The following is a 24016-nucleotide window of genomic DNA, read 5'->3' as shown; positions in this document are numbered from 1 at the left end:
TATTCATGGTTTCATTATAGACAAATAGTGGAGAGGTGGAAGATAGATCATAATGTGGGTTTGCTCAGAGAAGATGAGAATTTATTAAAACAAATAAAAGATCAAAGACGAACTCATATTAAGAGAATTTATGGGGTGTTAGTAGAATTGGATTCAGAAGCAGAATTAGTTAAAGAATGTATGGTTAAATGGGCACAAAATTTTGATGAACCGGTTCCATTAGATACCTGGGAAATTATTTGGGTGAGGAATGTTAAATTTACACAAGCCCAAAATTTAAGGGAAAATTTTTATAAAATGCTTTATAGATGGCACCTTGATCCACAAAAAATGACTTGTATGTATCCTGACCTGCAGCCTAAATGTTGGAGATGTGGATGTTTGGATGCTACCTATTATCACATCTGGTGGTCATGTAAAAATATAAAAGCTTTTTGGATTAAGATATGGTGGAATATCCAAAGAATTTTTAGAAGAAGGGTAAAATTTACCCCACAATTGTTTTTGTTAGGTATTGTTTCTGATTGTGATAGTAAAGAGACTACATTGATGTTAAATTTAATTACAGCGGCAAGGTTGTTAGTAGGGCAATGTTGGAAGAAGGAATCTTTGCCTACCTTGCAAGAGTGGTTTTTTAAAGTTTCTTACTTGGCGGAAATGGCAAAGATTTCGGCTTTCTTGAAAGATCAATCGCAAGAGAAGTATTTTTTGGTATGGAAAAAATGGATAGATTTTATACAATATAAGTTGGATATAAAAAATATTATTTAGTTTTTCAATAATTTATATTTAAAACTTAAAATATTTTATAGATTTTTCTTTTTTTAATTCTTCTTTTTATTTTTTTTGTTTTTCTTTTTTATTTGATTCTTCTTTTTTTCTGTTTCTTTTTTCCTTCCTTCTTGTATTTTCTTTTTATATATTATTGTTAACTATTTTATAACTTGTTTAATTAATGTATTTAGATTTGCTTATAGTTTATATGTGTACTAAGATTTTTTGAAAAATTTGAACTAAGCCTGTATTCAGCTCTGGGAAGGTCGGGGGAGGGTATGGGAGGGTTGGGGGGGGTTGGGGAAGGGAATTGTTTTGTAAAACTTAAAAAATTTTAATAAAAAAAAAAGATCAGATAACACTCACAAAAGAATATATATATATATATATATATATATATATATTTACCTGGCCTCATTGACCCAACGCTTACTCTTCAAACTGTGGGTATAAAAAACAAAGAAAATCTCATTATGTTAGATTTAGTCAACCAGTTCCAACATTCAGAACATAGGGAGAAATACATTTGATTAAAAAGCCTTTTCAATAGAAAGGGGACTGGGCAGCCTGTTCTTGCACATAAGTGCAGGGTAACATATAATAAATCTTTTAATTGTTATTCCCTCTTACAGGGAATAGTGAGAATTGTTGCTTGAAAGTTCAGGCAGAAAAAGAGTATGTGAATTTTCAACATGTTTAGCATTACAGCCATAATGTTTTTGAGATGTAAGGATTGTTAAGCTGGCCTTTGTTATATAAACAGTCTCTCATCCATAGCACCCTGGGCTACAGGAAAAGGTCCGTTCAACTGAGTTTTGATTGGTGTCACTTTCTGAAATCCACTTCAACAAAAGCGCACCAACTGATACTGTAAAATGGATTTTGAAAAGTACCAAGATGGCTTTGAAAGAATCTAAAGCAGGGGTGTCAAACTGCTGGCCCGTGGGCCGGTTTCATCATACAAGAGCCGTGCCCACCCCACTGCCGGCAATGGCAAAAAAGCTCCAATACGCCACGCGACATGTCACGTCGCAAGTTTGACATGTCTGATCTAAAGGGAGGGTGGAAAATATACCCAAAAGGAAAATTTTGTGAAATCACTTCATCAGATTTTTAGAAGAGAAAATGCCAACATAGAAAGAAGTTGATCTGAGGAAACATGCTGTGTGACATATTCCGTGTTAGTCTTCATTGCAGGAAAAGGGAGTCATATCATAGTTCCTCCTTCACTACAAAGGGCAATTGTTAGAATAAATATTGATTTTTTTAAAAAAAAATATATGAATTGATCCCAACATCTTAAAGCCATAGGAGGTCAAGCCACATATGGCCTCACTCCCAGCTGGGCTGCCTGCCATAACTGCTGCCTCTCCCCATTGCTTGGCAGCCCAATAAGCATCAAACTAACAAGATGTCATCACATTTTTGGCGTTTCTTTTCTTGATAGTAAAAGGAATACTCTGCATACAACCTATCAATCAGCTGGTTGCTTGAATACAGGAAGCCTGCACTACTGCACTTGGGAATGAAGCTGGGCCACATGAAAATGGAGAAATAGTTTATTAGATATTTAAGTATGCACGTATCTGGCCACTTGGCAGCCACTGTGGCCATTGAGATCGAAGTGCATTAATTCTACCCTTCTGCATCACTGCCAGGCTTCAAACTAAACCAAAGTTCACTTAAAAAGGAATCACAAGCATTTTGACAAGACATCAGTTTGGCTACGTTCCTCAGAATGGGATCACCGTGTAAGCAACAGCTTGATAGTCATTGTAAAAGTTGCTATAAAGTTAAGAAGAATAGCAACAATAAGTAAGATGAAGCACCTTTTTCTAATCATCTGTACATAAGTCTTCACCAAATAATCAGAAATGTTGCGCCCCGTCAGATTCTGCAGAATATCGGTGGTCTTCTGGGTTCTCTGTAGACAGGGCAGGAGGAGAAAAAAATAGAACGCTGAAGAAGCCAGGATTATGATTGGTCCTGAACTACCACTATGGTCATTTACTATAGAAATCAGTAATCTGAACCCCCTGTGAGTATTCCCATCCACACCAGAGGCCATGAAACCTCTGAAATATATTAAAGGTTAGCTATTAAAGGTTTCAAACTTTCTCTTTTTCCTCTCCATTCTAATATGTTATACTGTAATGATACAAAAGTAGCACACCAGGTAGTTATGGATGCACCTCATTTTGCCCAACTGACATTTCTATTAGATTAAATTGACTTTATCTCTAATGCCTTTCGTGGCTGGAGACCTGAATATTTATGAGGCCTCCTTTCTCCAATTGTCCATCTGGTAAGATTTGGCATAATTGGCTGCCTTTGGGCCTTGTTGCTTTTTTAGTAGTAATTTTATTTTAAAAAATACAGTTGCAACAGTAGAAATGAATGCAAACTAAAAAAAAGAAAAGGAAAGGGAAAAAATTTAATGTGCGGGGGAAAAAAATTAGAAAAGAAAATGTATACAGAAATATCTTCCCCCTTCATCACAACAAGTGCAAATTTAGTAATTTATCATATCACATAAAGTACAACAAATGATTGCTTGTTTCCATAACTCATCTCTTATCTATAAACAAAGCCTTAAAGCCTCATCATTCTGTCCCGAAAACAAAAGTCTGTTAAGGGTTACCAGAGATAACAACATGTCTTATTTTAAACTTGACCAAATAAACCAACTTTACATCCCTTCCCTTTATTTTTAACACTCTTTATCTTTATCTCTTCAAACAATGTCCCAAAACTTGATTTCTTTTCATTCTTCCTTTTTTTTCCTTTCTCACAAAATTCTCCAAACCTTTAACAGGCCTGTTGTTTGTAACTCCAATACAGAAAAATTATCCAGGTCACTCTCTTAGTTTGTAATTTGTATATCCCTTTTAGTTACTACTTAATTTAATTCTGCTTGTTTCTTTTGTATGTCAAGGGTAGCATCTTTTCCCATAAAATTCTTGTAGCTTGTCACTTTTACATCCACATTCAGATCAGTTCTCTTCCTTGCAAGATATAACTTGTTCCTCTTTCACAACCTCTTTTAATCACAATCTATTTACAGATGCAGATATTCTTACAATTAATTGCTGGGTCCATTCTTTAACAATATTCTTCACTATTTAGACAAACCCTCTGTCTTCATCTCTCAGAGCTCTAAAACTGCCAGAGACCAGTGTCCTATGGTCTCCTCACCTAGGAGCAACTGTCTGGTGCACTTGTGAATAAGCTCAAGTCCTCTTCTTGTTTGGAAAGCAATTACGAAGAGCTGGCCTACTCACCAGCGCTTCGACCATTTCTTTCCCAGAAGTCTCAAGGCTCTGTTGTTGAAACAATGCCATTTAATAAGATTTCAGAGACAGAGTTATCTTTAGTTACCTCTTCTCCTCTGGAACAGTATTGTCCCTGAAAATCACAGGGCCCAGAGCCTACTTTTAAGCAAGCTCCAAAGATCTGGCTGTTCCACAAGACCTTCACAGGGTGATTTGTGACTCTCTTTGCTGAGACTGATATCTTCATTTGGAACTATAATTTCCCCCTTTTTTTAAAAAAAAAAAAAGTGTTCATTATACGATTGTGTGCCACCTCAAATGGCGATAGCAGCTTCTAAATTGATTACATCAATGAAATAATTCACAGTTATCTACAATCCATCCATCTACTTCCCTACCTCCTAGCAGGATGTTTTAGCTGCCAGGCATTAGGATTGGAAGAAAGTATATCCCAAGTGTTAACCACATACCTCGGGAGGAGGTAGACCACCAGCCCCAGCAGGGCACACTGGAAGCATTTTCTTGATAGTGCTGTTGCTACATATGCACGATGGGGAAGGATTCTCCATTGTCCAGTTGCCTTTCTGGAAGATTTCCATGACATTCTGAGGCACCGGAACTTGTCTCCACTCTTCTTCTTCCACAGAACAAGGAGCCTCTCTGTAAAAAAACAGAAGATGAAGAGAAAAGATTTTCATTCAGGAATCTTAAACTAGCCATCCAGATGGCAGGACTAAGGCGCCCCGGTTCCTATCACCTGTTTTATATATACACACACATACATGGATTAGGCAAGTGATTCATCCTTTCTATTTACATGCATTTGCACTATAGGCATAAATGGCCTGAATGTAGTTTGTAAAACTTGCAATTTTCAACGTCCACCTTAATATAGGTAAGTAGCAACTGATGTGGCTGCTAAGGTTTTGTTGAGCTTTGCCCAAGCCCTTCCTGTTATATTGTTACAAACCATTATGCTAGAATAGACTTTCCCAATCTGGTGTCTTTGGGGACTGCAGCTACCCAAATTTCCCATCAGGTCAACCACTAGCTATACCAGCTAGGATTTCTGACAGCTGCAAATTCACTATAAATTCAAGATCAAGAAATTCTTGTCAGAATTACATAAACCACATTCTGTAGTTGCATTCTGTATTTCTCCCAGAATTACCAAATACACAACATAGTCATACTAGTAATTGCCAAGAGATCTACGATGTATTTCAAGTGTTCTCCAGTTCTTAACTAGCTTTCCTCAGTTTATGGAGTGTTTAGCTAATACTCCACTTACGGAATGGAGTATCCTTCCATGCAACGGGTTCCGAAACCAGGTTTGTTGAGAAGAGCGCTCAGAAGCTTTTGAGTAGAGGTGTCTTGTGGAGCATCATTGCTGTGGATGCATCAAAAGCAAACCATCAAGGCTTAAAATTAATTCAAAGTCAGAGCAAACAGAAACAGAGAAATAGGAACAATTCAGGAAGGTGAAGCTATTTGTTTCAAACAAGATTAATGTTCCTTCACATTAATTCACATTAATTCCATAGCCCTTCCATGTTTATTTCTATCTCCGCTCAGAATTCCAGTAAGATTTCCCAGAAGTATATGATATGATGTATACTTATAACCTAGTATTAATTTGGTTTTGTAATATTTATCTCATCTGACTTAATCTGAGTTTGAGCTGCAAACCTTAACATACTAGGTTATATCAGATTTCTGGAACTATGGCTTAATATTTACCTGATAAATGTGTACTGCTCATCATACATCCAAGGGTGCAATTCGAGGGTGGGATATTTTCCAAAGGGAGGAACAATCAGACTGAACACAAGAGCAATGCAAACAAAGATGGCAGGGAGAACAATCTGAAACAAGGCAGAGAGGAGACAAGAGAATAGGCTCACAATATTTTTTTTCAAAAATAACATAGAAGCTTTCCACAACATGCTAAAAGCTCAGTTCCTATCATTTCCAATATTTAATCAGCAATGTCAAACTGAACTGCAGATTACTTTGTCATACCGCCTTTCAACGGCAAAGGAAGTGAATCATCCAGAAAAAAACGCAAATAATTGCACTTTTTTGGGAGGGGGAGGCCTTTCCCCCACCACATTTCAAACTTCATCCCACATTAAAAACTTTGATGTGATTAATTCAGCAGGGAAAAAAACCCCATTATTCATCCTGCAAATTAGCATTCTTGTCACTATAGAGTTTAATAGATGTTGATGCTAGGTGGGGAATAAGAATCTGATTTTAACCCCTCATGTGTAAACCACCAGCATTCAAGTTTCACACTGAGAAAAACTAAGCTTCCAGACAGTAGTGATCAATAGTAATTGATTTACTATGCAGAAGAGGAACTAGTTTTTGAAATTCTTATACTGGTAGTCCTCAACTTATGACCATTCATTTAAGGACCATTCAAAGTTACGATGGTACCAAAAAAAAGCTTACAGTTACAACTGTTGCAGTGTCCCCCACCGTCGTATGATCACCATTTGGGCCCTTCCCAGCTGGCTTCTAACAATGGGGAAGTCAGATTTGCTTAATGACCCCAAAATTCATTTGACATCTGCAGCAATTTGCTTAACAACCATGGCACGAAAGATCGTAAAAGTGGGCATGACTTAGCAATGGAAGTTCTAGTCCCAATCGTGGTTGTAAATTAAGGACTACCTGCAGAACTGAACCCAACTCACCTGGGCAAAAATGCCCTTTCTGCTGCGCTTGGCAATAAGTAGCCGCTTCCAAAGTAGAGCTACAAACTGTTGCTGAGTCAGCTTCCAGCCCTTCATCTGACTGGATCCTTTGCCATCCATGCCACTCAGAAGGTCAGTTTCCCGAGATTCTGCAGGCAAAGAGTTGGGAGTTAATAAAGCGTTCATCTACTTCCCTAAGCTACAGAACTTCTAGGTAAGACATCTTTTTTACATTAGCATTGCTTAGAGCCTTGAAACCTTTCCTCTCTTACTTAGCAAAGGAGAATTGTATGGCTCACTAGATGTAGCTGCATTACAACCCCACAAAAGCCCCAGCCAACATGGCCCATGTTTAAAGAGTCTAGGAGATGCAGTTGTTAGAGCTGGTAGATTTTCCATCTCTGCAGCAGATACATTTTCTCTTCAAATGTAGATGTAGATAACCTTTATTGTCTTTTTTTTTTTTTACTGTGGACACACAGGCGTACATTAAAAATGGAATTTAGTTGCTTGCTCACAAAAGTGCACACATTCATAACACACATTTAAACATGCTATATATAACATATGTATAAACTTTCACCCTTACATATAAGTAACATATAAACATTAATCACTTGCATACATAACAGAAAGAGGAAGCTTGGGAGTTCACAAGGTTAACACTGTATGGAACAAAACTGTGACTGAATCTGGAAGTTCTGCTTCATATACCACAAAACCTCCTCCCAGAAGGTAACAAGGAAAACTGGTCGTGAAGAGGATGTGTAGTGTCCCAGACAATCTTGCGGGCCCTGCTCAAGCAATGCTTAGGTGCTATGTCCTAGATGGAAGGGAGGGAGCTGCCAATGATCTTTTCAGCCATCCTCACCACTCTCTGCATTGCCTTCCTGTCTGAAGCAGTGATGCTTCTAAACCAGACTGTGATGTTGTATGACAGGATGCTCTTGGTAAGGATAGGGGAAGGAAGATGTGCTTTTCTCATGCAGGCACAGAAAATGCAGGCGCTGCTGTGCCTTTATCTTCAATTGATTCAGATGTTGTCTTTCTTTATTGCAAAGACTTTTTCAAGGTTTTAATGGTAAATCCTATGGGAAATCATTGCCCAGGTCATTGGCTTGCTTTGTCTTTTGTATTTTCTCTTTGATTTTCAAATCTTTAACCACATCTTTTGTGTATTTAATAAAGAAAAGTCTTTATCAGGGTCATTTTCTTAAGTTTTCTCTATTTTGTAATCCACAGTTTTGTATTTCCAGTTTGAATGCCTAGTATATTTTGTAACTCACACTTTTTAAAATCTAATATTTCTGATTCCGTTAAGTAAAATTTGTTTCAGACCTGTCATTCCTTCATTCGCATCATTTATCTATCAGTCTTTCAATCACATAGAAGCATTGTTACTGATAAAATTGATATTGTGGCTACTGATTTTTGGCCCCATACTTCAAAGATAACCTTTAATATTATAAATGTTGTATTATTTTGTGCCGTTTTGTAAATTCCAATCTGAAAGGAAAGGTCTTTTTTTTTTTTGTCTTCTGCCTGAACTTTAGTCCTCTCAAGTATCCAATTTAAATCATAAGGTCTCTTAACTCTGTTATGACTTGCTGTAGTCAAAACAATTTCTATGGTGAATTCCAAAATCTCATAGTAAAAGTTTCAATATTCCAAATTTGAAATAGCCTTAATTTTTTTTGATAACTTTATCAGTTGTTTAGCTTTTTCTCTGTGGTGTTGCATTTTGCGCTGAAAACATTTCAGATTTGAAATCTTTTGCATGTCTCCTTATATATGCTGTCTCAAAATCATACCTTGGTTTTTAAATTGACACTTAAACTCCCAATTAAAAGTATAGTTTGATTCTTTTGCTCAAAGAAAAGTTCCCAGAAAATCAAAACTTTGAATTCTCAGATTGAATGAAAAGATCATCCATTCTGTCTTCTCCTTATTGTGACAAATGGGTAAAAGATGCTCAAGTATTAATTAATATTCCTGGAATTCTAGAAAGCTTTTGAAAACCTGGATTTAGTCCAGCTTTGGGGTTATTTGTCTAGCGCCGGTATTTTCTTTACTTTTGCTGTTTCTAAGATAATTTCAGTCTGGATTGTCCTTCTGATTTGGTGTTTTTATCTGTTTTTATGCTTTTATCCAGTTTTGTACACCACCCAGAGTGCATGGGGGTTTAATAAATTCAAATAAACAATAAAATTTTGCCATTATTTAATTGGTACAACCATAACTTCTTTCAGTTAATGAATGCTGCCACACTAGCAGCATACTAATTTGCAAATAATTTCCAATACACTTCAAAACCAATTAACATTCCCCCCCCTTTGTCCCCATAATTTACACAGATTGAAAATGCTTTCGGGCAAGGTGTTGTACTTATGTTTTATAGGCTTGAGGTTGTGAAGAGTAACTTTAAGCAATTATTAATCTACCCACACCGGTCAGTAATGGCACTGAGAATCATAATCGTGACTATTTTGCCAATCAGTAGAAAATTGATGCAAACCCACCTCCCCCCCCAGCAAAAAAACCCCTGTAAATAAGCAAGACTATCATTGCTCAGACAGTTGTTGCAGTCTATACATCTTTGGTTTTTGCCATGCCCTGCTGTTTCTCTCATGGATCAATCCAAATATTTCATTTCTGAATATGGAGCATAGACTAATGCATGCTGGCTCAGAATTCTGTGGAAGGATATATTCAGGTGCATCGATCTACCCATTGGCTGAAGAGTTGCTAATGATAAAAGTGGCTGAGTGGAACCTTTGTGGTTCTTTTTGATGTATATGTGCATCAAGGGAAAAAAAAAAGTAATATCAAATCAGCCATTATTGCATTGGATGATTTTTTTCTAAAAAAAAACAAAACAAACAGCTGAAAAAAACTATTATAGAATCTATTTAGAGACAGAGGGTTTTTTTTTACATCTTTGAACTGACAGAAATATCTGGATTAGATTTGTGCAGTTGGTCTTTTTTTCTTTTTTTTTCTTTTAATGTTGGATTATAATTTAAAGCAGTTGGCTCCTTTTTAAACTTGGATTATAGCCTAAAGCAGTTGGCTCCTTTTTAATGTTGGGTTATAGCCCATAGCAGTTGGCTCTTTTTTAAACTTGGATTATAGCCTAAAGCAGTTGGCTCCCCTTGACTTGTTTTTTGTTTGTTTTTTCTTTCTCTTTTCCTCTTTTCCTCTTTTTTCCCTGTGGATTTAGAAAACGTGCTTGATTAAACATTGAGTACACCAAATCTTACTAAAATTACAAAAAAAAACCTGCTTCTGCGCCTCTTCTGGAACATCTAATCCAGCAAGTCAAGGATCTATTGAAGCAAGATATAGAAGCCAAACCGGAATTTTTCTTATTGGGAATTATAGAAAGAAAATATAAGAAAGACACAAACTATTTACTACTGCATATAGAAACAGCGGCATGAATAGCCTTCGCTCAAAAATGGAAAGAGAAAGATACTCCAACCGAAGAGGAAATATTATTGAAAATTTTCAATTGCGCTGAAATGGATAGACTTACATGGGAACTCAAGGACAAAAGTGAAACCAACAATTTTATGATTGGATAAACAATAAGAGAGTAACCAAGATAAATGTATAGTGCTAGAATAAATATAGATTATAGACAAATGTATATTTAAAAGATAAATAGACATATAGAAATAAGGGGAAAAGTGTTAATATTATAAATAGTGAGCAAAGTTCAAGAACTATATGTTTATATGAGTACTAATACTATTGTAAAATGTTGGAAGATGTATGGAATCAGTGACGTCATATCTATGTCCAATGTGTTTTTAATTTTGTATTATTAATAAAAAAAAATTTTAAAAGGATCTATTGAAGCAATGTTACAATGAGAGAAGGCAAACAATTTCCAAAAAGAGATGCACGCAACTTTGTAACTAAAGCAGAGAAATGATGCAGAAGAATCGTCAAGAAACAAAAAGCAATCTTGACAAGCTAAATGAACAAATGCTTGATATAAAGACGCAATTTGAGCTTCATCAACAAATGATTCTTAAAAATGAACAAAGAATTCAGAAGACTTTTTTCAACATGATAGAGGAAATTGGTCTACAAGATATTTGGAGAGAAACGAATCCAGGGAAATCACAATATATATTTTAGTTTAATAGTCATAAATCTTGGTGTAGAATTGATATGATTTGGATGACACCTGAATTAAGGGTTAATGTGCAGGAAATGGAAATAGAATTAGGCACTTGGGCATATCATAATCCTTTAAAAATTATGTGGAAAGGGATGCAGAAAAATTTAAGATGGACTTTGAACCAATCTATATTAAAAGAGAAAAATTTATAGAATTAGCAACAAAAGAAATGGAATTTTTCTTCAAATAAAACAAAAAAAGAAGATATAAAATGTATGGGATACAGCCAAAGCAATAACATACATGGCGAAAAAAAACAAAGAAAAGAGACAACAATGTCAGTTGTTAAGAGAACAATTTAAAAAAATTAGAATTTGAACTACAAATAAACCACAAAAGAAAATATTGAAAAGACAAATGGAAATAATAAAACATAAATTAAATTTAATAGAATCAGAAAAATTGGCACAGCAAATTAAAAGGGCAAAGCAAAACTTTTTTGAAAATGCAAATAAACCATGAAGATGGTTAGCTTATAAACTTAAAAAAACAGAAGGACAAAAAATCGATAAACAATTTAGTAGATGAAAAAGGCTGTTTACAATTTAAAAATGAAGCAATAAAAAAGATAATTAGAGAATACTATGAGAAACTGTATGTTAAGGAAGAAATCCCATGGGAGAAAATGATTCAATATATGGAAAAAATAATTTACCAAAAATTCCGGAAAATTTCAAGACTATGTTTAATGAAAAAATTACAATGATGGAATTGACAGAGGCAATAAAAAGACAAAAAAACAAACAAACACAGGGACCAGATGGACTCCCACCAGACTTTTATAAATGCTTACAAGATACATTACGTTTATCATTGAAAGATGTATGTAACAAACTTCTATTGGAGGTAAAACTCCCAGATACATGGACAGAAGCAAATGTTACTTTGATACCAGAAGAGGAGTCAGATTTGACGCAGATGAAAAACTATAAACCAATATCACTATTAAATGTGGATTACAAAATCTTCACTTCAATAATAGCTGAGAGACTGAAAAGATTTTTGACTGAGTGTATACATACTGACCAAAATGGATTTTTGCCAAAGGGACAAATAAAAAATAATCTGAGAGTAATACTGGACATATTGGAATATTATGAACTGCATCCAGGGAAACAATTGGCATTAGTATTTTTAGATGCCCAAAAGGCATTTGATAATGTTTCTTGGCAATTTATGATTCAACAATTAAAAACAATGGACTTTGGTCAAAACTTTATAAATACAATTCAGACAATATATGAGAAACAAACAGCAAAAGTGATTGTAGATGGGGATTATACAGAGAATTTTGATATACGAAAAGCACGAAGCTGAAAGCACCAGCCTGAAGATGACGAATGGGACTTCGTCGAAACGTCGCCAAGACACTTCCAATTTTACGTGGGAGAAAACCCGAACAACCAAAGACCTACATACAAATACCCGCGAAAACCTCACAAAACATATATATATATAATAATTATATATAATAATTATTGGAAAAATGGGAGAATCTGCAACTGTAGATGTTAGGAAGAATTGCTACGGTGAAAATGAATATATTACCAAAAATATTGTTTTTATTCCAAATGATACCTATAAAACTTGAGAAAAAAAATCTTTGAAGATTTAAATTCACTAATTTTGAAATTTATTTGGCAAGGAAAGAAAGCTAGAATTAAACTGAAAATGTTACAAGAAGCTAAGGGAAATGGAGGTTTTGGCTTACCAGAATGAGTTTTATATTATCAAACATGGGTAAAAGAATGGATAGAAACAAAAGGTTTTTATATTTGGAGGGACATGATTTACAACTTGGTTGGCATGCTTTTTTATGGTATGGAAAAAATAAAATACATAAATACTTCCAAAACCATTATATTGGAAACGCACTATTATTAACATGGGAAAAAATAAAATGTAAGCTCTATTTGAAAATTCCAGGATGACTCCCAATAATGGAAGCATTTGTACATCTAAATCTGTCAGTCTCGATAAAATATCCACATGTAAAGATATTCTAAATTCTGATTGGAACTTAAAATCTAGGCAACAGATGGAAAATCAAGGTATTGATTTAACATGGTGGTCATATTTACAAATACAAGTGAGATATCATAAAGATATTAAACAGCTTGGAATTTATAAAGAGCAGACTATGTTTGACCAGATATTATTAACTTCCAATGAAAAGTTAATTAAAAATGTATAATTTTTTATTACATCTGAAAATGGAAGATGAACAGGTAAAAGAGACAATGATAGTATGGGCAAAGAAGTCTGGATATAATATAGACTTAGAGAAGTGGCAAAGGTTGTGGGAAAGAAACTATAAATTGACAATGTCAGCTTCATGTAAAGAAAACTTACACACAATGTTCTATAGATGGCATTTGCCACCAACAAGATTAGCAAAAATGTTTAAAAATATGCCAGAGAAATGTTGGAAATGTAAGCAGAAACCAGGTACCTATTATCATATGTGGTGGACATGTGTTAAAGCAAGGAGATTGGAGAAAAATTCACACTTGGTTGGAAAAAATGTTAGAGAAACACATAGACTATAAACCTGAATTTGGGACCTATTTTATCAACGGTTAGAGAAAACATCTAGGGATTAGGAATTTAAATTGTATTAGTGAATAAGATACTCAGAAAACACGTTTTTGTTGAATGTTTACTATTGAACTCTTTTAAATATATATATATATACACACACACACACATAATCAATAAAACTTTATAAAAATAATAATTGTGCTTCTCTGTTGTTGATGAAAAGACAGCTTCCCACATGAAAGGCAGAGGCCAAAGGTGACCAAGAGTGTCAGCCACTGGGTTACCCAGCCACTCCTAGTGCAAAGTGAGCTGCCCTGTAGGTTCAGAATGTGGCCATTTTTTCCTTGGTTGCCGAGGGAACAAAAAGCCACCAACCAGTGGACAGTTGCTCATTCGTGCTTGACCAGGGAACCGGTAGGGAGAAATCCCTGTTTGTCCCTGGTCATGGGAGCACGAAAGTTTTTTAGAGTAAGTGTGGCCATCTCAGATGCCAAGAAACTGTCAGTAGGGGAGAAAATCATGGGTCCCAAGTCTTCTTACTGGCTCACATCTATTTTCTCTTCTCTTCACAGAATATCTGCAGACATCTGAGAAAGATATTTTGCTGCTGTCTTCCTGTGCCTCCTGACAGGTACCATGATTTCTCCTTATACCCTGGGCGTGGTGGGGCACCCTTGATGGACTGCAGAGTCTGTAAGAGCCTCTTCCTAAGATGGCTTCCTGTCCACAAGAGGCTTGCAGGGGCAAAACGATGGGCAGGCTGACTGCCAGTCTTAGAAAAGAGAGGCTGAGCTTGATGGATGTTCTTTGACATGTCACCTTCTTCCTTTGATCAGGATTGAGGAGGCACAGGAAGGTGGTGAGCTGCGGAGCCCCTCTTGTCCGGAAAGGAGCTCTCCCTGTCCAGGGGTAAGGAAGGCTTTGCAAAATGTTTTGGGGGGAGGTGTAAATGCCTCAAAACCAGGTGGGGGAAGGGAGTAATTCTCACTCTTGTGCTTGTTAGCCAGCCTAGCAAATGCAAGAAGAACCCCTTGGATTTGTGAAATAATTTTGATGGCTTGGAAGGGGAAATACTGGGAAATAGGAGGGAAGAGCCATTTTGAGCCTCTTCCTGTTGGCCCAATATTCCACATTCTGCTGTCTCTTTGCCCTCTACAATGTAGGCCCCCTCTCCTGGGAATACAGACAATCACATGGAGAGAACTTTGATTTATAACTTCAAATGAATCATTGTTACTTTCAGGCATTGATGGGTCATGAAGTGACTGCCCGGAGCCCCTGGACAGAGGAGAAATTTCCTTTTCGGACAAGGTATGTGTCCTCAGCTTTTGTTTGCAGAGGGGAGGCATCTCTGCCCTCTACCTCTGCTTCTGCTAAAGGAGGAATGACTCTGGGCAACCCTCTTGGCAAGCTGGCTGGCAGGTCTCTTGAAGCCTCCACGTGTCCAGTCTTAAAAAAAGGGCCCATGACTAATTTTGATCATTGGTCCTTCATTCTCTCCTCAGAAATGACAGATGGAGGCCGCAGCTCACCATGATTCTGGAGAACCCCAAAGAATCGGTAAGGCCTGCCCAGCTCATCAGGATGGCAATAGCAGAAGCCTTTTCATAGCAGGTTTGTTGATATGTTAACATAATGTCTGCACTGTTATTTCAGGATTCATTGGAGGTCTTCCCAAATTGGGAGTCAGGGGATGGCCTGAGAGGGAGTCCCTGTCTTCCGAGGTAGGTAGCATCTCAGAGGGTGAAGACCCCTGCTTGTTCAGTAGGAGATTGAAAGGTAGAAAAAGATGGGCAGGCTAAGTTGCCCATCTTGAAAAGAAGAGGCTGAGCTAACTTGTCCTTAAACATTTCACCTTCTTCCTCTGAACAGGACCAAGATGGTGGTGGAAGAAGAGCATATAACACCCTCCTCAGTGGTAAGAAAGGTTTGACAATGGGGCCAATGCACACTCTGCTTCAGTCATCTTATTGGGATGCAGAGAGCTTTGGATTGAACCTCAATACTGTCATTTGCAGGATTCGATGGAAGCCCTGGACAGGTCCAGGACCAGTAGCCTAGAGGAGGTGGACTCCTCTGAGGAGTCAGAGGAAAGCCTGCAGCAGGCTGCAGTGGCTTCCGAGGCCAACCCCTCTTCCAGGTCCTGGGTAAGAAAGACAAAGTGTCTTCTGTTGCACGACTTCCGGTGGGGATGCTGCGCTGATGGCAGCTTTCTTTGGGCTGCCAGCCTGTGATTGTGTAAAAGCGCACGGAGACAGTGAAAATCAACTGTCCCGCGGCTTGGAAACCTCCTCCTCAGGAGAAGAGGGGGGGAGAGTTTACCTCAGGTAGAGGTAGAGCTCCCCTATTTGGAGGTCAGAGGGTGTGAGTTCCCTCGAAGCCAGAGGCTTTCTCTGCACTCCAGGACACCTTTGCTCTGAGCTTCAGGAGCAAAGCAAGACGCCGCACCCACATCTGCATTTCAAAGGGACTTATGAGTAATTTAAAAGCAGACAGAGCTGACCAGGAGAAGTTAAAATTGTGAATGCTTGAAACTTTAACTCGGGGAGAAATAATCTTCTCCATATTTTAATTTGACTTAAAGGAAAAAATGGCGCCGGAATGTTGTTTCTTTGTTTGAGAGGACAGTGTCAAGAAAGAGCTACATTTGGAAACAAAGTTTAAACAATGTATTAGACTTTGGTTATTTACTAAAAAGCAAGAATTTTTACAGAATATTTTTTATTTTTTTTTCTTTTTCCTTCTTTTTTCTGGGATTTCACTTTTTACTTTCTTACTTTGTAATTTTTCATTTTACAAGAACTGGACTTATACAGGCAGGAAAATGGCTTCAAAGTGTTGAAATTTCTGCTATTCCTAAAAGTTCGATTTCTTCTCCTGTAACACAGCCTGCACTGCAAACTAAACCTACATCCCCCCCCACTTTCTCCCCCACCATCAGCATTTATGCTTAAAGATATTCAAGATGCTTTGAAAAAAGCAACACAAGAGATAAAGGAGGAGGTGGCTGATCTCCTCGACAGTAAAATGAAGGAAGAGATGGCAGAGCTTCTTGAGAATAAAAATAGAGAAATGAGGGAAGACTTATTGTTTGCACTTCAAGGGTTAGCTACTCATATTGAATGCTTGGATGATTGGGTGGAGCCTTACCCACTTTTTTTAATGTTGAGTTTCAAGCCTACTTTTGCACTCTCCTTCTTCACCCGCATCAAGAGGCTCTTTAGTTCCTCTTCACTTTCTGCCATTGGAGTGGTATCATCTGCATATCTTAGGTTGTTGATATTTCTCCTGGCAATCTTAATTCCAACGTTTGATTCATCTAGTCCTGCCTTTCTCATGATGTGCTCTGCATATAAGTTAAATAGGCAGGGCGACAGTATACAGCCTTGCCGGACTCCTTTTCCAATTTTGAACCAATCAGTGGTTCCGTTCCAGTTCTCACTGTTGCTTCTTGACCCGCATATAGGTTTCTCAAGAGACAAATGAGATGGTCTGGTACTCCCATCTCTTTAAGAACTTGCCACAATTTGTTGTGATCCACACAATCAAAGGCTTTTGCATAGTCAATGAAGCAGAAGTAGATGTTTTTCTGGAACTCCCTAGCTTTCTCCATGATCCAGCGTATGTTGGCAATTTGATCTCTAGTTCCTCTGCCTCTTCGAAATCCTGCCTGTACTTCTGGTAGTTCTCGATCCACATACTGCTGGAGTCTAGCTTGTAGGATTTTAAGCATAACTTTACTAGCATGTGAAATGAGTGCAATGGTGCGATAGTTTGAACATTCTTTGGCATTGCCTTTCTTTGGAATTGGAATGTAAACTGACCTTTTCCAATCCTGTGGCCACTGTTGAGTTTTCCAAATTTGCTGGCAAATTGAGTGTAGCACTTTTACTGCATCGTCTTTTAAGATTTTGAATAGCTCAGCTGGAATACTGTCACCTCCACTAGCTTTGTTGTTGCTCAGATTTTCTAAGGCCCATTTCACTTCACATTCTAGGATGTCTGGTTCGAGGTCAGTGACCATCTCATTGTGGTTATCTGGGATGTTAAGCTCATTCTTGTATAGTTCTTCTGTGTAGTTTTGCCATCTCTTCTTAATCTCTTCTGCCTCTGTTAGGTCTCTGCCATTTTGGTCCTTTATCATGCCCATCTTTGCATGAAACGTTCCCTTCATATCTCCAATTTTCTTGAAGAGATCTCTGGTCCTCCCTATTCTGTTGTTTTCTTCTATTTCTTTGCACTGTTCATTTAAGAAGGCATTCTTATCTCTTCTAGCTACTCTCTGGAATTCTGCATTCAATTGGGTGTATCTTTCTCTTTCTCCTTTGCCTTTCGCTTCCCTTCTTTCCTCAGCTATTTGCAAAGCTTCCTCAGACAGCCATTTTGCTTTCTTGCATTTCTTTTTCTTTGGGATGGTTTTAGTTGCTACCTCTTGTACAATGTTGCGAACTTCCATCCATAGTTCTTCAGGCACTCTGTCTATCAGATCTAATTCCTTAAATCTATTTGTCACCTCTACTGTATATTCATCAGGAATATGATTTAGTTCATACCTGAGTAGCCTAGAAGAATAGATGCTTAAAGTATCAAATTTAACAGAAATGGCTAAGATTTCTGCTTATTTGAAGGATTACTCACAAGAAAGATACATTTCAGTCTGGAGAAGATGGATAGATTATATTCAGAATAAATATGGGACTAAAAAGTTCCATCTAGTTTATGAGTAAATTTTAGAGTATTATTATTATTAATAGTTTATTATAGGAGAATTTTTATTAGTTTTATTATTATTTTTAGTATTAGTATTGTTTAACAATTTGGATATTGTATTGTTTAATAATTAGGATATTAACTTGTTTATATTATTATGTTTATTTTTAATTTGTTTATACTTATGTTAAAGGGGAGTTAAAGCACATTATGGACTTGGTTATTTATATAGTTGGTTAATGTTAGTTAGAGTATGATTATTATATTTGTAACCCTGTACTCAGCTCTGGGAAGTGGGGGAAGGAGGGGGGTTAGGGTGGGTGGGCTTTGGGGTGTATACTGTAACTTTTATAAAACTTTTCAATAAAAAAATACTGTTATTTGCAGGATTCGATGGAAGCCCTGGACAGGTCCAGGACCACTAGCCTAGAGGTGGTGGACTCCTCTGAGGAGTCAGAGGAAAGCCTGGACCTGGATGCAATGGCTTCTGAGGCCGACCTCTCTTCCAGTCCCTGGGTAAGAAAGACAAAGTGTTTTCTTTTGGGGAGGGATGGAGGCCCTCTATTCAGTTCTCCTAACCTGTGTGAACTGTGCTGGAATGCTCTGGGTGCTGGAGCAAGATGAAAGCTGGCCCTTGGGACAACATACTTGGGCTAACTATTTGCACCCAACTCTGCTGTGATTGGTTCATTTACCGGAAAACACCAGGGAAGAGCCCACTGCAGTGGACTGGTGTCCTAAATGGATGTAACCCATTCTGTTTATGCCTTTCCTTTTTCTGCCTCATCCTCTGCAGCACCCTGCCTCTTCCGGACAGGGTTTTAACAGGGAAAGAGTAGAGAGCCTCCTTTTCTGGAAGGACATGGGGATTCCACCAATTCCGGAGATGTATCCAGCAACACAAGCATTGTTCTGCTCAGGCATCCCCATTCAATAGGCCTCTTTTAAGGAATTTTGAGTCTCTTTTGTCCTGATGGCTAAAGAGGAACCATTGTCATTCACAGGATTCTCCTGACGAAGAGGAAGCCACCCTGCACGAACTGAGCAGCCTGGAAGACGACTTCTGGGACCTCCCACTGTAATTTTTTTCCCCTTTTTTCTTCCTTACCTCACTTCTCTACTCCCTTTTCCCTTCCCCATCTTTTCCGCTGTTTACGTTTGGATTTTTATTATATCGTATGTTATAAGCTAATAAAACTTTACATTTAAAAAAATGTAGGATAAATACAAATAATCGCCTATGTTCTCACACATTTTCTACCTGCTACAAATGAAGCCATCTGTTCTTTTCATCCTTTTTATATCTCTCCCCACCCTCTTTTGGAGAGAATTATTTTTTTAAATAAAAAAGAATCCACAGTGTCACAATGCACGTTGGTGTTGCTGTAAATAAACTTAGAAGGGCATTATTCACTATGCTCCTTCTTTTGACTGGGATTCCTGTTTTTTGCACAGCCTCTCTGGATCTTAAGAACTCTCAGTTTTGGGAAAGGGAAAACGAGCAGACTCCTCCATAAATAATGGGAATTAGTGGACTAGGAGCATTTAGTTTAATCTCTAACAAGATCTCTTGGATAATTAAGCAGGCAATTAGGGTGGACTAAGAGTTTGCATGGCATCATTTCACCACCTTCCATCAGCCAGTTAAGCACTATGCGAGAAGTAAATCCTCTGTTTGTGTGTCTGTGTGATTGTATATTTTCTATCCTGGATTTTTCTCTGTGTGTGTGTGTGATGTAGAAGGGATTTTTATAAGGATCATACTTTGTTTTGTAAGAATCCCAGGATTTCCATGAAGATGTTTGAAGCATCGCACAAAACAGAACAAGTTCTAGATCAACCTTTGATAAATAAAGAGTATAGCAATGCTATGTCAGACGGAAAAGCCAGATCCTGTTCCAAGCTGGGAGGACACTGTAAAAATGAGCTGAGGGTAGGCCGTTTGTTGAAAAAGAGGTCTCTTTATTTAGTTGTCAGAAACTTCAGTGACAGCAACACGTTTCTGGGGTGGCTGACAAAATGGAGTTGAGAGTGGATGGATCTTTATAGGGCTCTGAGACTTTGAAGTGGAAATGTTTCTAGATATTTCACTAGATATTTTGATGTTAGAGTACTTTCCATTTTTTATCATATTTTGTTGTTAGTTTCCAATCACACACCTTTTAAAAGCCATGATCCCTCTAGATCTTCAGATGGATTCTTTCCCACTATTCAAAGATTTTACTCATCTGATATTTAATGATGATTGCTTTCTATTGTACTCAAATGCTGACATTTTTTTAGAAACTTGCAAACATTAGGCTTAGTAAATGTCTTTACCCCATGCAAGTGTTAAAACACTAGTATTTTAAGTTTATTGTAATACTTAATTTTGATGGAAAGCTGTGAAAACATCAATATAGTATTTTATTGATCTTGCATTCTCATAAACTGTTTTTATGAAGCAAGTATCATATTGAAAGAGTAAGCAGTTTGTGGCCTGGATCATCTTTATTGTTTGAATCTGAGAGCCCATTCTTTCCCTCTTTACTCTCTTTTGGATTTTATTTTTTTTAATTAAAGATTTTAAATACGATAGTAGAAGCATATACAAATTAAACCCATAAAAGAAAAAAGGTAAAAAAAAAATCAAAAGTACAAAGAAAGAAAAATAAATAAAAAAATAAAAATGGAATAAATATAATAAAAAAAGAAATACGTGAAGAAGTGACATATAGTTTTCATCACAAGTAAAACATATTTGATAACTCATCAACCTCTAGAAAGATATAAATATTTCTTCTTCTCTTAACTCACCCCTTCTACATGTAATACCATAAATCATCAACTTTTTAGTCCTGGTGTCATGAAGAAGTTTATTAAGAGTTACCAGAGCTTTATATTTTAAAAAAAATCATGTTTTAACCTTAATCAAACAAAGCAACTTTAAATTCCTTTCTTCTGCTTCTAAAAATTAGATTAGTTTAGATAACCTTTATTGATATATTTTTCCCCCTGTGGGCACAACGGCACACATTAAAAATGAAATTTAGTTGCTTCCTCTCAAGTGTAACTTACATAATACACATTTAAAACATACTATATACAACATATGTATAGACCTACACCCTTACATATAAGCAACATATAAAAACTAATCACTGTCCATCTTGAATACATAACAAAAGGAAAATGCTTTAGAATTCACAAGGTTAACACTGTATGGAACAAAGCTGTGACTGAATCTGGATGTTCTGCTTCGGATACCACGGAGCCTCCTCCCACAAGGTAACAAGGAAAACAGGTCGTGCAGAGGATGTATAGTGTCCCAGACAGTCTTGCAGGCCCTGCTCAAGCAACACTTATATGCTATGTTTTAGATGGAAGGGAGGGAACTGACAATAATCTTTTCTGCCATCCACAAATGACTTGAAGCAACAGAGAAATTCGTGAAAGAAAAGCTGGAGCTAGAAAAGCAGCTGTCAAAATCAACTGGCTGAAACAGCAGCCTGGCACCTGCATTTCTTTAATGCTAATCTTGAAGTTATGAACTTCCATTGCTAAAGTTTGGAGAAACTGTTCTTGATTCTCCTTTCCACCATCAGCTAACAATTTTCTGACATATCGTTTATTAGCTGATTTTGACAAATGATGATTCACACACAGAGACATGCATGCCACATTATTGAGTTCCACTTTGTGGGTTGCATCAAATAGGTTTAATAGCAAATATATCTGTTCCTATTCAAGCTTAGACAAGGTAAGTGGTCAGGTACACCTCATCAGTAGTGGGAACAAGACAGTGAATGATGGAGGAGGATAGTAAATGGTGGAATACAGGACAGCCAGAAGACAACGATGCGGATGCGAGGAAGGTAGGCAAGTATGGGGAGATGAAGTTGAGACAAGCATGGCAGGGCAGTAGAAGCATGAACTCCTCTCCTAACGACTGCAATGGAATCACTGGAACTGCCATTGTTAAGCAATATGGCTACATCCCATTTCACTTCAGCTTTGTTTAGTGACCGAAATTCTGTCCCCAATTACAGTCAGTAAGGAAGGGCTACCAGTAAAATTAACTCTGGTGTCATTCTGGGGGAGCATCTATGTTTCTTGAGCAGGGGTTTTCAAACCTGGCTCTTTTATGACTTGTGGACTTCAACTCCCAGAATTCCTCAGCCAGCGTGCCTGGCTGAGGAATTCTGGGAGTTGAAGTCCACAAGTCATAAAAGGGCCAAGTTTGAAGACCTCTGTTCTTGAGCCTTGTATTATGTACACTGGATTTTGTTGTGCATGCATGAAATTCATCAAAATTCTTCCAAACATGGGCATGTTGGGAGGTGATGCTCCCCTGAATTACAATGACCCATCCATAACCTCAAAGTCCTTATTTGAAATACGATCCACAAATCACGCACGACACAAATGAACATCGGTCCATAGTTGATCATCAGTTATAAGTACAACGTATTTTTTTAATCTCATACTGTAGTACAGGCAGAGAAACATGGAAGCTTTCCACTTTACCTGGATCTATGTCAGAATCATTAGGATCGAAAGCATCGTCCTCTGTGAACGGGCGAAGGCAGCTTTGTCGGTCTCCAAAAACTCGGTTTCTTCTAGCAGGTAATGTGCCATCTGAAAAGGAAAGTTTATTGTCTATCAAAATTGAAGACACCCTGCCCAAACTATTGCACACGTATGTTTTTTGCTGTTTTCCTTTTATTTTTAAGAGTCTTGTCCAGCCATGAGTTTTCCAGAAAAGAAACAGAAGTTGCTTTGAAGAAGCAGCACATCATATTTTTAATAGAAAGGACAATGGACTAGAAGCAGATTGATGTGGATGCAGTTTGTTTCATAACTGGGCATCTAAAGGCCAATCTCATCAACATTTGCTGAGTGATTTCATTTCACAGTTCTTTGATTCCAGGGCTTGTGAATCTTCTCAGCAGACTCTCAAGTGATACACATCAAAACACTTTAATATGAAAGCTGCAACACTTGAAAGATGCTGATAGATTAATCCAATTCACATTACGAATCACCTTATTACTGACAGATCTTTCTGGAAGTCCCCATTGCTGGCATAAACCTTTCTTGCCCCATAGATTTCAAACACACTAGCTGGACATGAAGCGCTACCACGTGGAAGGAGCGTTTAATGTACAACAATACTGATTTTAGGACCACATATTATCTTAATAATATTGTTTATTGTTATATATTTTTAAGACGTAGTTTATTTTTTTCCTTTTACAATGTCAAGTAACTGCATTAATGTAATTCCAAGATACATTTTATTTTTTTAAAAAGAAATATATAAAATACAAAAATAAAAAATCAACCATGTAAATAAAGTTAGGTAGCATACTTGTGAAAATGTATATAAAGAATATACCATATTGTAATCTGTTGTTATTAAGGTAAATCATAAAATCCAACCAAATAATAAAATTGTGGTTCCTCTTCTTAAATTTCATTAACTTTTTTCCTAATGTGGCAATTGAACAGGCTTTATTAATCCACAACTCAGTTGTTATATTATCTAACATTTTCCAGTGTTGCACAATTATTGCTGTTTACCTGAAGTTTCTGCATCCACACCATTTTCATCCGCCACCTTGAGAAAAATCTGAAAGACAAAAGCGATGCCTTTAATGCAGTGGTTCTCAACCTTTTTAATGCCGCCACCCGCAACCGGTCGTAAGTCGAGGACTACTCAACCGGTCGTAAGTCGAGGACTACTCAACTGGTGCAGCACCGTTTGCAGAATGGGACTTTTGGCGGGCTCAGCAGGGCAGAGACAGCCTGGACAATTCCTATTGGCTTTTGAAAGCCAATAGAATTAG

General features: G+C 37.2%; 1 protein-coding gene across 2 annotated transcripts in view; it reads right to left on the bottom strand.

Moving 5' to 3' along the window:
- Positions 1-24016, bottom strand: part of ABCA1 (ATP binding cassette subfamily A member 1) — a 121748-nt gene that overhangs the window by 19805 nt on the left and 77927 nt on the right. Inside the window, exons 26-33 of one of the 2 annotated variants that reach the window (XM_039350966.1) lie at positions 23751-23799; positions 22695-22805; positions 6749-6897; positions 5787-5911; positions 5338-5436; positions 4517-4706; positions 2604-2698; positions 1183-1215 (exon numbers count right to left, since the gene is read on the bottom strand). In XM_039350966.1, coding sequence (XP_039206900.1) covers positions 1183-1215; positions 2604-2698; positions 4517-4706; positions 5338-5436; positions 5787-5911; positions 6749-6897; positions 22695-22805; positions 23751-23799 — 851 coding nt within the window. The remainder of the gene's footprint in view (positions 1-1182; positions 1216-2603; positions 2699-4516; positions 4707-5337; positions 5437-5786; positions 5912-6748; positions 6898-22694; positions 22806-23750; positions 23800-24016) is intronic. The other variant, XM_039350967.1, reaches the window with a different exon arrangement.

This window comes from Crotalus tigris, unplaced genomic scaffold, assembly GCF_016545835.1.
Source record: "Crotalus tigris isolate CLP2741 ecotype Arizona unplaced genomic scaffold, ASM1654583v1 scf7180000018368.3068619, whole genome shotgun sequence".
NCBI classification, from domain to species: Eukaryota; Metazoa; Chordata; class Lepidosauria; order Squamata; family Viperidae; genus Crotalus; species Crotalus tigris.
This window is presented reverse-complemented; position numbering and strand designations above follow the sequence as displayed.